This window comes from Hyperoodon ampullatus, assembly GCF_949752795.1.
Source record: "Hyperoodon ampullatus genome assembly, chromosome: 2".
Lineage (NCBI taxonomy): Eukaryota > Metazoa > Chordata > Mammalia > Artiodactyla > Ziphiidae > Hyperoodon > Hyperoodon ampullatus.
The window spans coordinates 20,038,533-20,053,094 of record NC_136915.1 but is presented as its reverse complement, the minus strand read 5'-3'; the positions used below and the strand labels follow the sequence as shown (position 1 = coordinate 20,053,094).

General features: G+C 45.2%; 1 protein-coding gene across 3 annotated transcripts in view; it reads right to left on the bottom strand.

Annotated features, from left to right (window-relative positions):
• Positions 1-5,286: 5,286 nt before the first annotated feature.
• Positions 5,287-14,562, bottom strand: part of NIPAL3 (NIPA like domain containing 3) — a gene marked incomplete at both ends in the record, with an annotated part of 42,635 nt that continues 33,359 nt past the window's right edge. For 2 of the 3 annotated variants that reach the window (XM_079725218.1, XM_079725219.1), the window contains 4 exons: positions 5,287-5,486; positions 10,332-10,426; positions 12,158-12,221; positions 14,245-14,333. In XM_079725218.1, the coding sequence (XP_079581344.1) occupies positions 5,287-5,486; positions 10,332-10,426; positions 12,158-12,221; positions 14,245-14,333 (448 nt within the window). The remainder of the gene's footprint in view (positions 5,487-10,331; positions 10,427-12,157; positions 12,222-14,244; positions 14,334-14,562) is intronic. The other variant, XM_079725220.1, reaches the window with a different exon arrangement.

Sequence of the window (14,562 nt, the reverse complement as noted above, 5' to 3'; positions counted from 1 at the left end):
GTTAAAACTCAATGAATGGGGTGGATGTAGGCTGTAGGATGTAGCAGGACTCAGTGATGCAGTGGAAAGGGGACGGACTAGAGCTCATAAGACGGTTCTAGTCCTGCGTCTACAGCTAACTAGCCCCCCTTTCCTCACAAGTAATACCAAGTTTGAGCTGCATCAAACCAAGTTAGGTTCCCTAATGCTGGTTTCATCTTACAGGCCTGCAAGAAAATGAGGCAAATAATGAGACTGTCCTAAATTTTTCATAAGGCTAAATTATTCAGTTTCAAGGATTATCCTTTGTTGTGAGATTTTGCCCTTACTATTTGGGTGTTGATGTCCTGTTTAATGAAATGATAGTATAGTAGGGTATTTTTTCCCATGTTCTCACTGGACAGACGGGATGAGGGAATTCTCTGGGGTCTCTTTTATAAGGGCACTAATCCCATTCATGAGGGTTCCAACCTCATGTTCTAATTACCTCCCCAAAACCCCACCTCCAAAAACCATCACACTGGGGATTAGATTTCAACATGTGAACTGGGGGCAGGCGGGCATTCTGTTCTTTAAGTCTGCATCCTTCTTTGAAACTGTACATCCTTTTAATTTGTCAGATAAAGGTGAAATCCTAATGTGTGGTGAACTTACCCCATGGAAATTCAACCACACCAGGAAAGGCAGCACAGCAGAGGGATAAAGAGCTCAGGTTTTGAAGTCAGGCAGTTCTGGGCTCAAATAGCAGTTCTGCTATTTACCAGCTATATGACCTGAGTCTCAGTTTCTTCATCTGTAAAATGGGGATAATATTAAAACTTACCTCATGGAATTGTTATAAAGGAGAATTGAGGTGTACGTGAAGTCTTAGTGTAGTGTGTGGCATATAATAAGTGCTTATTAAATGTATGAGTATGTATACATTATTCTGTGTGTGTGTGTATAAATAAAGATTTAGGCTCTATTCTACACCTATCTTTGTAGATTGGAAACTTAAAATGAAGAGAGACATTTGCTTAGAATTACTTAAGAAAAATCACAAGTGTTCATTATACAAAGTGAATAAGTAAAAATAAATAAGTAAATAAGGAAACCATTGTTTCAGTGTCATACAGTGTCCTGATGGGATGCTGGACATAGTTCTAAGACTTTACAGCTATTAACTCACCTGATCCCCATAATAACCCTTAGGAAGTGACCGTTACTATCCCGGATTTACAGATGAGGCACAGAAAGTTTAAACAACTTGTTCAAGACAACACAGCTAATAAGTGGTAGAGCCAAGACTCAAACCTAGGCAGTGTGGCCATGAGCCTATACTCTTCACCACTGCAGGGGGAAAAAAAAGTGCTTAATTCAGCCTTAAGTGCAATGACGGGCATCTCTGGATCTGCACGGTTTCTACAGCGGCCACTAGCTATGTGTGGATATTTAAGATAATTGAATTTAAATAAAACTAAAAATCCAATTCCTAGGTTGCACTCACCATGTTTAATGTGTTCAATAGCCACACGTAGATAGTGGCTGCCGTTTGGGCAGCACAGGCATGGAACATTTCCATCATTGCAGAAAGTTTCATTGGACAGCACTGTCGTAGATAACTCTGGAAAGTATTAACCAAACATAAAAGACTCAAACTCAACAGGCATCACATGGATTTTCTCTTTAATTAAATACCACTTCATAATGCTATTTGCACATAGCACACACATTTTTTTGAAAAATAAGACATGCCATACATTAGTCACTAGATCAACAAAATGTGAGCTTCCACATAGAATATATTCTAAGGTGACTTGATTTACACAGCTTCTCAGAGAAACACACAGTAAAATTTTTTGCCTGTCAGCCAGTGTTGGGACCAGATTTGGAATTCACAAGGCTGCGGGTTGGAGATTCCCCAACAGTACCTTGATGGACATCTTGTCTCCACACTGTGCCATCAAGCTGCCTCATTTCCACCAGAAAAGCAATGGAGATGTCAATCCTCCCTTGCCTACCCAGTGTTCAATTCCATCCTGCAAAACCCTCGCATGACCTGAGGCTTCATGTGATGGCATGTCAGACCTGCAGCTTCGTGGGAGGGCTGGGGGGCGGGTGGAATGGGGCTTAGGTCCCTTCAAAAGTTGCAGGCACCCATCTGTGAAGAACTGCTTTTAGTGTCTGATTAGGGACGCCAGAATCCCAGCCTTTAGAAGAGGGGAACAGAGTGGGGTGGGGAGAGGAAGCCAGAGAACAAGTGGAAAGCTGAAACCCAAGTTTGGTGACCTTGCTGTGAGAAGGGAGATGGCGGCAGGATATGTATTGTTGCCTGGAGCCATCGAGAGGGCTTGGGGACGTGAGAGCCATGAGAAAAATAAAGAGTCAGGGCTGTGAGTGGAAAGCTGATGTCCTTGTGCCCCGCCCTAACAGCAAATGCTGCTTATCTGCCACCGGCAAACCGTCCATTTACACTCAGGGACAAAGACAGGGAGATGCCAGCCCAAGACAGAGTCAGAATTCTGGGGACCATGGCTCCACATCAGCCGTTCTTCCCAGGACCCAGGTGACCTACCCTGGCTTCCACTCCGCAGCCACCATGCAACTCTGAGCAACCTTCCTGTACTCAGCCTCACAGGATGGCGCTGTTGCCCCAAACCTGAAGGCAGCTCCTGGGGGGCACTGACCCCATGATCGTCAGCTGACCTGAGATTACAATGTGCTTTTATCCATTCATCACTCTTGCCTGACTTCAGGTTAAAAGACCCAACACAAAACCAAGGGAAGGGGGCTGAGTAAGGCTGGGAGCACATAAGATACCAAATGATCACCTGGGTTTGACACATTTAAATGGCCTCCCAGCTCACCTTCCCTTTATCCACTCTGCCCTCACACCCCCTCCCGGCCCTCATTAGAAACATCACTGGGAAAATGTGAATAGCAGCGAAATTGGATTTTAATTCCCCTTTTGTGTTTTGTTCCTGCAGCTGTGCAGCCTGACCTTGAAAAGTGACATTTATTACCCCTTCAGAGTCTTCCTCCAAACTGCACAGGGCCTCCTTTCCAACCAGTGCGGATCCTGCCATCCTCTTCCTCGTGAACCATCAATGGCTCCCATGTTCTCTAGGATATGTTTAAACTCCTCGGCCAGGCCTTCAAGTCCCTCCATGATTCTACCTCCACTGCTTACCTTTCCAGGCTCATTTCCCATTACCTACCCTGGCTCTTCCTTTGCCACCCACCTCAACCCATCTCTGTGTCTTTGCAAATGCTGGCCCCTCTGCCTGGGGGTGATCACTCTACTTTCTATGCTTTGCCCAAACATTAGCTAGATTTGCCACCCATCAATGAGTGGAGCCTAAATCATCTCCAATTCTGAATACCCAGTTCCGGGCTCAGGGCCTGACCTTTAGCAGGACCTCCATAACTGTCATTTTCTGTGGTCTGCTATTGCACTCGGCCTGCCCTGCCATAGCTGACCAGGTATTTGTGTCTCTCACGGCTGGCTTGGAGTGCAGAAACCAGGTCTTATTACTTGTAGCCCTCACTGTCCAAATGCTTAACACATAGTAAGTGCCTCATAAATATTGTTTTGATACCTATTCTAAAGGAAAAAAAAGTCATCGTCTGTTGCCTTCTTAGGCATGTAAGACACAATACAGAAGTGGTTAAGACAATACAGAAGTGGTTATCACAGGCAACAGACATCAGTTTTGAAGTCAAGGTACTAAATCAGTATTAAGCACAATCCATAAAGGTTAATGATCTATCAACACTGGTCTATTAACACTGTTATCTTGCCGGTTAGTTCAAGGCTGCCTAGGGAAGCAGGAAGTGTAGCTCTAAGAAGTAATCACTGGATGCAGAAATGCCATGGATCCTATGGGGATTATTCGGCCTGCCAAATGAACCCCCAAGAGGAAACAAGGAATGGTAATTCCAACTTTCCAGCAGGGGTGTGTCAGGGTTTCAGCAGACTGTCTCTCTCAGTTATTAGGCTTTCAAGGTGTGTGATACAGGCAGGATTACCTGCCTCAGAATCACGTGTGCTGCCAGTTAAGAATGCAGACTCTTGGGCCCGGTCCCAGTCCCACTTAATCAGAGTACCTGTGGTTGGGGTGTAGGAATCTGTATTTTAAATAAACTCCCTAGGGGATTCTTATTTTCATTAAAGTTTGCAGACCTTTACCTGCCATTCTCAAAAGCATACAGTCAGTCTAGGGGAAGACAATCGTGTATGCAGCCTGCCAGCCAGCCAGCGGCAGCCCCATTTCTGAGAATGCCTACTTCTTCCAGATGTATGTGCATGGGGATCAGGACCCAAAGAGTCTATCGACCCCAAGGAAGTTAACCAATGACTCAAGATTGGTTCGTCAATCTATAAGGGAGAGGAGAGAGGAGAGGTGAGTGAGGCTGTCTCTGAAATGAGCACCCCTGGTTTTCCCAGAGGACACTGGTGTGCAGGAAAATACACATACAACAGCCAGACTGTCTGTCCGTCTTTTATAGGTGATGCAATCACCTCTTGCAAAATGAAAACGGATTTTTCTCCCTTTATGGGCTGAAGGCTCATCACCCCTGCTCCTGTCTTTCTTATTCTTCCCCTTCTCTTAATTTCTCAGTTCCTTTGAGGGGAAAGAAAGCAACCAAGTAATTCACAGAACCAAAACCTAATTAGTTTTCAGGGTGGATCCAGTATAAACACATCAAGCACTCTTTCACTGGGGAGGCACAGACCATCAGAAAGCAGATGTGCATTTCTTACAGGCAAGTGACAGGATGTTTCACCCAGGGCTGGTTCACCATGCCATGTGAAGGCGACACAAAGGTTATCTCAAGTACAGAATCAAGAGGGAGGTGGGTAGAGATCAGGCCTGCACATAAGGTGAGGGAAGACTAGATTTGGAGGTTTCCAGCCTTTCAGTGGATTTGGAAAGTAAGGGCAGAATCTCTGCCTTGCTTTAGCTCTAAAGAATGTGGCCACCTTTGGTCACTGACTGGGGAAACCCAGTTACCATCCTCAAGGATGACAACGGCTTTCCAAATCTCATTGGGCTAAACCAGGCAGGGGCTGAACTCTGTACTGCCCGCCTAGAATACTGCTTTCAGCCCCCCACCCCAGACCCACCCTCATCATCTGAAACTTCCAGGACCAAGATAATCTACCCTTTGCCAGAGACAAAGGCTTTTCAAGATCCCCATCCACAGAGTTCTTGGATTAAAAAAATAAGACTTGAAAGGCAAGTTTTAGAATTAAGGGTTGAACCGCTATCAGCATGGCTTGAGCAGCTGTAAATGGAGAGAAGGTGAGTCTCCTTCAAGGTGGGCTCACTCCTTCTTGGTGTGTTCCAGGACGCGATAGGGAACCCCAGAGGCGCTTCTAGAGCCATGTTCTTCCTGCATGATGGGCAGTGTGGCGGGAGCGTAGATCTCAGAAATGTTGTCATTGTTTTCCAGGGCCCCGTAGGAAAAAGAAGCTTTGAGGTCAGGCTGGACGGTCATCCCTTTGTCATGCATGTTTTGCATACCTGAAATGAAATCCATTTCCCCCAAATCATTATGCAGTGGGGCCAAAGGAGGCTGCAGCTCATCCTCCTCTTTCCCACCACAGACTAATCACAGCGCTCAGGAGCTAAGCATGTGCACTGTCAACTTCCTGAATGGTTTGGATTGAACAAAAAAAGAGCGCCCATAAATATACACTAGAAATATTATAGTTGCTAAGCAACAAAGGATGAATCTTCAGGAAATATGCACACAGACCAGCCACTGTCAAAAGAAACCATTGGCTTAGAATGAGGTGGGAATGTCCGGGCCACAGGGCAAGTGGAACCAGCACTGTGTTGTGAACGTGGTAGATGCCAACACTTTTCGCTGAATTAAATCAGGATCCAGAAAACTTCATTATAATGTTGAGAGAAGATGATAACTTTTGTGTCATGGATACATGATGGTGACACATGTATTATGATGCTCAGAGGGAGAGTTTTGACATTAACATCCCTGATCCACATATGGAGTAAGGTACGATTTTGCTTATTACCTCCGGGCACACTGATGTCGGATTTCTACTTACATTTGAGGGCAAAGACTTTAGTCATTAATTCCTTTAAATGTAGTCTACAATTCCCCTAGCTAAGTAGGACCTGGCCTCCTCTGAGGCCAGTTCTTTTCCTGGTGGGAATTAAGACCCTTCAAATTCTCTTGCCCCCTGGTTGAGTAATAAAAAAACTGAATGCAAATTATCTTCCATGAAACCATGATGATAGTAACAGCTGACATCTGACTGCTTCCTATGCCTGACGCACTGGGCTAAGTGCTTTAAACAGTAATAGTAACAACAACAGCAATAATGATAATGGCTGATGAGGACTGAGCATTTAGTTGGTGGCAGACACTGTTCTAAATAGTTATAAAGTTTTATCTCATTTGATTCACACAACTATTGATTAGGAGAATGAGGCAGTTGGAAGTTAAGGAACTTGCCTGAGGTCGCCAAGCTAGCAAGTGGCAGCTCTAGGGTGCAGACTCAGGTGGTTTAAATTCTGAAGCCCACACTCTTAACCAGAATGCTGTGTGGGCTCCCTATAGACCTTAATCCCCCCAAATCCTATGACAGAAATATGCTACTATCCTCCTTTTCCAGAGAAGAACACAGAGATTCAGAGAGGTAAAGTAACTTGCTCAAGGACACACAGCTAATGAGAGACAGAGCTGGGATGTGACACCAAAGTCCATGCTCTTATCTACTCTGCAAATGGCCTGGGAAGACCCAATCTGTGGAAGGGCCTTTGCTTCCACACTGCACAAGCCTTGGCTGATGGGAATTTTTTTTTTTTTTCCCTGCGGTACGCAGGCCTCTCACTGTTGTGGCCTCTCCCGTTGCGGAGCACAGGCTCCGGACGCGCAGGCTCAGCGGCCATGGCTCACGGGCCTAGCCGCTCCGCGGCATGTGGGATCTTCCCGGACCGGGGCACGAACCCATGTCCCCTGCATCGGCAGGCGGACTCTCAACCACTGCGCCACCAGGGAAGCCCGGCTGATGGGAATTTGAAGGGTACAGTTTAAGAGTCTGTGGTTTAGATTTGGGGGAGGGAATTGGGGGGAGATGAGGGGATGCCTATTCCTCAGGGAAGAGAGCTGGCTTACCAGGCATAGTTTAGCTTTGTCAACGTTCCCCAGCCAAAACCCACCAGGAATACACCTATAGTCTAACAAATTTGGGTTTCTTGACTCATTTCAGTGAAGGAGACGTACGTCATGGGGAGCTGTTTCAGTGAGAGAGTATTAGAAGGACTTACTACAGAATTTGGGTTGTGTCAGGTGATTTCAGGGGGCTTTAAGGAAGCAGGGCTTTGGGCTTCCCTGGTGGCGCAGTGGTTGAGAGTCCGCCTGCCAATGCAGGGGACACAGGTTCGTGCCCCGGTCCGGGAAGATCCCACATGCCGCGGAGCGGCTGGGCCTGTGAGCCATGGCCGCTGAGCCTGCGCGTCCAGAGCCTGTGCTCCACAACGGGAGAGGCCTCAACAGTGAGAGGCCCGCGTACCGCCAAAAAAAAAAAAAAAGTAGTAAGGAAGCAGTGCTTTACTTTGGATTAGATGCTGTCAGGAAGTGGGGATAATTCTATAACTGGGGCTCTTAATGATTGTTATCTAGAAGGAAGAAGACTAGATGGAGACTAAAGCTGTGATTGGTAAAGAAGCAGCAGTCACTCATGTGAGGGGGATGGTTGGTCTTTTTATGGTTTGGACAATGTTCATGTTTGTCTGTGTTTGGACATGACAATGGCATGGTCCTGTTTGTGTCTTGATCCATCACAGTCCCAGAATGACCTTGTCTGATGTTGATGTTCTGTGAAATGGTCTATGTTCAGCCAGGAACACCAAGGCCCAGCTGTGACAGCCGGGCCAGCTCCTCACTGCCAGGGACTGTTTTTCTCCTTCTCATTTTCTAGAAGTCTTCCAGGTGCTAAAATTATTTCAAGCCTCTCCTAACTGTGACGTGTAGTTAATTTTCAGAACTTGAATGCCTCTTGAGCCGTGGCTACTACTCGGTTGTGAAGATATCAATCTGGTTAGACCCAAAGCCAGGAAGGTCCTGATGCTGACCAGGGAAACCAAGCAGCTGGAAAAGCGTCTCTGTTTAAGAGTTTTCTTCTTATTATTTTACCTGGCATCAGGTCAAACAAGTGTTCGAAATTTTCACAGTCTTTTAAGTAAAAACGAAGTGAAACCAAATTCAACCAGGCATCTACCAGGTCCCAGACATTGTGCAAGGGGCCTTTAACATATTATCCCACTACCCTGGGAAAAGGAATCCCAATTTACAAGTGAGGGTCAGAGGCCTTGGGAGGTCCAGGCACATGCCCAAGGTCACTCAGCAAGTAGGTGGTTGAGAGCTGGGATTTGAATCCAGGTCATCTGAACTCCAAGCCCATGCTCAGCTTCAAAGTACAGAAGCCAGGCCTACTCAGAAGTCCTGACATGCCACGGCCGAGGGCAGGTCTCCTTTCTCCAACATCCAACTTCCCACCGGTCACAAGGCACAAAGAGGAAGGAAGAGCCACGTCCACAAACAGATCACAGAATGCGGATACCTAAGGTTACCTTAGGTTACCTTCTATCTTCTACCAGAAAACACATCTGTATATACGCAAATACTTATATAGATGTATACACATACACGGTTTATAAACACACAAACACACACGTACATACACATACTTGCACACACAGAGTTGACACCTCACCTATCTGGAATTCAGCTATCCAGCGCCCTCATCTATCCGGAACACAGCCGAGAAACAAGGAAGTAAGCAAAAAAGGCATCTGAGCAGCCAGGTTAGATGTTTCAAAAGTCCATGCACTAAAGCTCATGCACTTAACTCGTAGGAGAAACTTTAAGGCCCCCAACTCAGAGCTTCTTTATTTTCATTTTATACATGATTCGAACAGCTTGGGTCAAATGAGAAGACTGACACGGAGCTGCTCTACACAGGCAGGCTGGTAACAGCAAGAATGACAGACAACAGCTTAATAGCAAGAGATGAGGAAATAATATCAAAAGTAGACACGTAAACCCTGGGGCCACTTAAATCATGGGCACCTCAGTCAGCCCTGAGACCACGCCTGCCTCCCTTTATTAAGTAGTACTCCATCTCTGTGACTGTCTTTTGGTCACAAGACTGTCTTTTTTAATTTCATGGTATGTGAATTATATCCTGATAAAACTATTATTTTATTTTTTTACAACTTTATTGGAGTATAATTGCTTCACAATGGTGTGTTAGTTTCTGCTTTATAACAAAGTGAATCAGTTATACATATACATATGTTCCCATATCCCTTCCCTCTTGTGTCTCCCTCCCTCCCACCCTCCCTATCCCACCCCTCCAGGCGGTCACAAAGCACCGAGCTGATCTCCCTGTGTTATGCGGCTGCTTCCCACTAGCTATCTACCTTACGTTTGGTAGTGTATATATGTCCATGCCTCTCTCTCACTTTGTCACAGCTTACCCTTCCCCCTCCCCATATCCTCAAGTCCATTCTCAAGTAGGTCTGTGTCTTTATTCCTGTTTTACCCCTAGGTAAGACTGTCTTAATGGAGGGTGGGAGATTATGCTTTGGAGAGAGTTCCATCTTATATATCTAAACTAAAAATTAAATTTGAGTTAAAGAGTGAAAGCTAGTGGCCACTAGTATCCTAGAGAATGTAGGTCAGTAAATCTAGATGGGGCTGCCCAACATCTTAACTTTCTCATCTGAATCCCCTGAGGCTGCAAAGTGCTCTCCAGTTCTCTACAAGCCCCATCACTCCCTTTTGTGCGGTACTCAGCTGATTCACACATTTATGCTCCTGCCCTTTGAACTTTCGCTTCTCGGTATGAACCCTGAGCTCCCTGGGGAACTAGGCTCTCCAGAACAATCCACTCCCTTGTGGAATCTAAGGACTGAGGTTATAGTATTTGAATTTCATTCATCCTATTTTCCTTCCCCTCTCTGATCATTCCATTCCACTGAGATGAACTGGATTTTTCCTTTTGCAGGCATGAAGCCTGGTGCTGCAGATCATAATTATATCCAGTGTGAATCAGGATTGTCTTTAAAAGATCCCCAAATTGACATGAGAACTGGCAAGATGTGCTCAAAACCAATCGAGGTGCCTCAGCCATTGCCTCCTCTTTTGCAAACTGAGATCAAACAAAAAACCAAAAAACCCACAAAAAACAGAAAGAAAAAAAAAGAGAGACAGTCACATCATAATAGCACAGCACACCTTCCCTGCACCAAACCCAGAGGCTGGTTGTCTCTTTTTAAACAGGAAGTAGCAGTCATTCTATGTGGATGGGCTGGCCAGCTGGATTTGAATGTTACCTGGCATGGCATCCATGGAAATGTAGGGCTCAAAGGGAATGGCCTTCTTCCTGTTTCGTGTGATTAAGAAGACGCCCAAGAATGCAATGAGGCACCTGGTGAACACACATGAAGAGAAACAAGGCCAGAGTGAGGTTGGGAGGGATGCTTTCAAACGCGAGTAATGGGAAAAAGGGGAAAACAGGGTGGCAGGCTGCGGAGGTGGGCTCACTGCTGAGCGGCCCTGAGAGGTGGCAGGGCCTGGAATCAGCAGGAAGCAGACGCGAGATAAATAATAACAGCCCGTGCAGCCCACACAAGCCTCAATCAGAACAAATCAGGCCATCCTTGGCCAAACCCTCACCTCCACTTACCCTGCATCTCAGAACCCTGCCTTTAAAGATTTTTTTTTAATTAAAAAGTTCTTTAAGGCCTAAATTCAATCAATACAGGAGCAGAGAAAATAAAAATTAGAAAGTCCCTGTACTCGTCCCCACTATAGGTGTATATTCTTCCAGAGTCTTTTTTTGTTTTTTTCTTTTCTCCAGAGCTTAGATAAACAAGCACACTTTCTAAAAACTGAGGCGTAATTTACAGGCAATAAAATGCACAATCCCTAAATGTGGAGCTCAATGAATCTTACCTGTGCACACACTCGTGGGATCACCACTCAGGTCAATAGAGAAGTCATTTCCATCCTTTACCCCCAGAGAGTTTCCTGTGCCCCTTCCCCATTCATGCAGACCCTTCCCCAGAGGAAACCACTGTTCTGACGTCCACAGAATCGACTGGCCTGTTCTTCAACTTCTTGTGAGTTAAACAATACAGCGTGTACTCTTCTATGTCTGACTTCTTTCACCTGATAAATGTTTTTAAGATTCATCCACTTCATTGTGTGTATTAGTAGTTCATTATTTTTTTATTGCTGTGTTGAACGCATTATCTGACCCATTGTCTGAATATATTAGAACTTGTTTTCCACTCTCCTGTCGTATCCAGTTTGGGTATATTATGAATAAAGCTACTATAAATATTCATGTACAAGTCATTTTGTCCATATATATAACTAATTTCTTTTGGGTCTATATCTAGATGTGGAATTGCTGGCTCATAGGGTTAGGGTATACTATACATTTTAAAAAATGTAACTTTTTTCATTCAACGTATCCTAGACATGGTTCTACGTCAGTACCAATAGACTGACCTCAATTTTTCAAAATGGCAGTATGGTACTTAATTATATGAAGATAGTGTAATTTATTTAACCTGTATTTTACTGATGGGCATTTAGGTTGTTTCCAATTATTTGCTTATACAATTAATTTTTAAAATAATAAACACCCTCATATATGTGTCGTTACGTCCATCATTTACTTTTCCAAGATAAATGATTAGAAATGGAAAGCTGCATCAAGAAGCATGCTCATTTAAAAATTTCACTGTTATTGCCAAATTGTCCTCCCACATTAAAGAACTTCTCACACTGTGGCAGACAGCTGGGCTCCTCATCCTTTTGCCAACATGGCACATTACCCCTCCTGTTAGTTTTTGCAAAATGATGGCATCTTGTTTAGCTTCAGTATACATTTCTTTGATCTGAGGTGAGGTTGAGAGTCTTTCATGGGTCAAATTGTGATGTGTTCGAAATGACAAGGAGATTAAAGCCCAAAAGAGAAGAAAGGAAAAGTAAAGCCCTTTGGGGAATGAAACGCTCACCTCTGGGGACAAAGCTCCCACTGCCAGCTGCTCCTCTGGCTCTAAGGGACTGCCTGAGAGGCTGGAGCAGGGGTGGGGAGAGAGGGGCAGCCTGCCTGGAATTCGGGGCCAGGGAGCAGGATGGGACTCACCCCAGTGCAAACATGCAGACGTGCAGCACGTCCTCCCCGAGGAAGTCCAGGTAGAAGATGGCGCCTGAGCAGCAAAGAATGGAAAATGCGGGTGAGCGGTTTTCAAATCACCTACCTGCCAGTCAGTTTAGGATCTGGTGAAGCTCCCTTCCCTACAGAATACCAAAGGGGTCCAAAATACTGTGACTGCACCTAGTGAGAAATTAGCAGAATGGAATAAAAGCCATTTGGGGGGAATAGACTGTCTTCTCTTTCTCCCCCACCTAGGCCCCTCTTACCTCCATCTTTTTTTTCTTAACTTTTTATTTTGAGATAATATTAGATGCACAGAAAGAGTATGGAATTCCCACGTACCCTTTGCCCAGCTTCCCCCAGTGAAACAACACTGTGAGCTAAACTAGAGACTTACCAGTTTTTACACACTCCTCTCCCTCATCTTCCTTTCTTTTTCTTTTTTGTTAAGTTTTTTATAGGAGTATAGTTGATTTACAATGTTGTGTTAGTTTCAGGTGTACAGCAAAGTGAATCAGTTATACATATACATGTATCCACTCTTTTTTAGATTCTTCTCCCATATAGGCCATTACAGAGTACTGAGTAGAGTTGCCTATGCTATACAGTAGGTCCTTATTAGTTACCTATTTTATATATAGTAGTGTGTATATGCCAATCCCAATCTCCCAATTTATTCCTCCCCTCCCCTTTACCCCCTTGTAACCACAAGTTTGCTTTCTATATATGTAACTCTATTTCTATTTTGTAGATAAGTTCATTTGTACCTTTTATTTAGATTCCACATGTAAGTGATATCATATGATATTTGTCTTTCACTGACTTAACTTCACTCAGTATGACAATCTCTAGGTCCATTCACGTTGCTGCAAATGGCATTATTTCGTTCTTTTTTATGGCTGAGTAATATTCCACTGTATATATGTACCACATTTTCCCCCCATCTTTCTTAAGATGGAAAACCAAGGCTTCGTGGTTAAGCCGCCAGAGCTTTCTAACCTCATGAGACTGGCAGATGTCACACCCTGCAGTGTGGCAGTGCCACAGGCCTGCCGCCCTCACCCTGCAGCCAGCGTCTGTCTGGACCCACTTCACACCCCACCACCCCGACCCTGCCCAGAGCTCCTGATTCCCTGCCTGACTGTGGACTCAACCACAGCGTTTCCATCCCTTTCAATCTTGCCTGGACCGAAGCTGTTGACCATGACTCAAATCGCTGCATGAGGTTAGCTTTCTGGCTGCTCTGGGTCAAGCCCCACTCAATCCCTGGTCCCGCTCATGGCACAGGCAGGCCTGTGCGCCCTCTTGTTCTAACCTCTGTGAACACCAGTTTGGGCGCACCACTCGTCCAAAGTGCAGTGCGAAATATATGGCTTTCCGGCTGGGCCTTCCTCAAAGGGAGGCACACTGGTTCTTACTGGTCTTTTTACTCTGAAAATCTTAGTCACCATTGCCATTTAAAAACAAACAAACAAAAAAACCGACACACATACACACACACACAGACACATAGAGACATGCTTGCAGCCTCTGAAGCCACCTCAGAAAGAAAAAGAAAAAACATATAGGGGTGGAGTAGAAGAAAAAGGGAATGTAATAATGATGATGATCACTTACTGGGCACGTGTTATGTATATACTCATGATCTCTAAAAATTATACAGAAGATATGTGTGGTCACTTGGCCAGTGGAGGCTGTGGAGTTAGCAGATGATGGTAAAAACTGTTAAAGAGACCTAACACAAGCAGTGCAAAGTAGGGGATGTTTGGACTATACATATTTCTATTCTAGGAGGAAAGTATTATTACTCCCATGTTATGAATGTGGAACTGAGGCTCAGAGAGGTGAAGTGATCTTCCCAGAGCTACACAGCTCCGTGTCTGTGCTGGGGTGCAAACCTAGGCCTCTCTGGCTCTCAGTCCTGTGCTTTCCCCACAAAACCATCTACAGCTGTGACGGGCAGAAGAAGTCAGCAGAACTGGCCTTCTGACAGAGGCAGCGCCCCTTCCCTCCACCCTGGGGTAATGTCCCTGCTGTCAAGGTAGAAGACAGAAATCTAGCAGCCACACCCTTACCTGCTGTGATAGCCATGGTAGTGGATAGAATGTAGCCCACACTAGCAATCAGAGAGGAGTCATACATCTGTGAGGCTTGACCTAAAAACCTTCAACACAAAAGCACTCTGGTCAGTGGGCTGTGGGGATGTCGAAAGGCCGAGGTGAAAGCCGATGACCGCAGGCTTGGTCTGAAAATACGAAGATGAGGCGTGAAGGAATATTCCTTGGGATTATAAGGATGCCAGCCTTGTGTGTCTCCTGGGCTGGGGTCCACGCTTCGCTCCTATTCTTCCTCTGGACACACAGCCTGAGGCCCATCCCTCTCCCTGTCCAGCA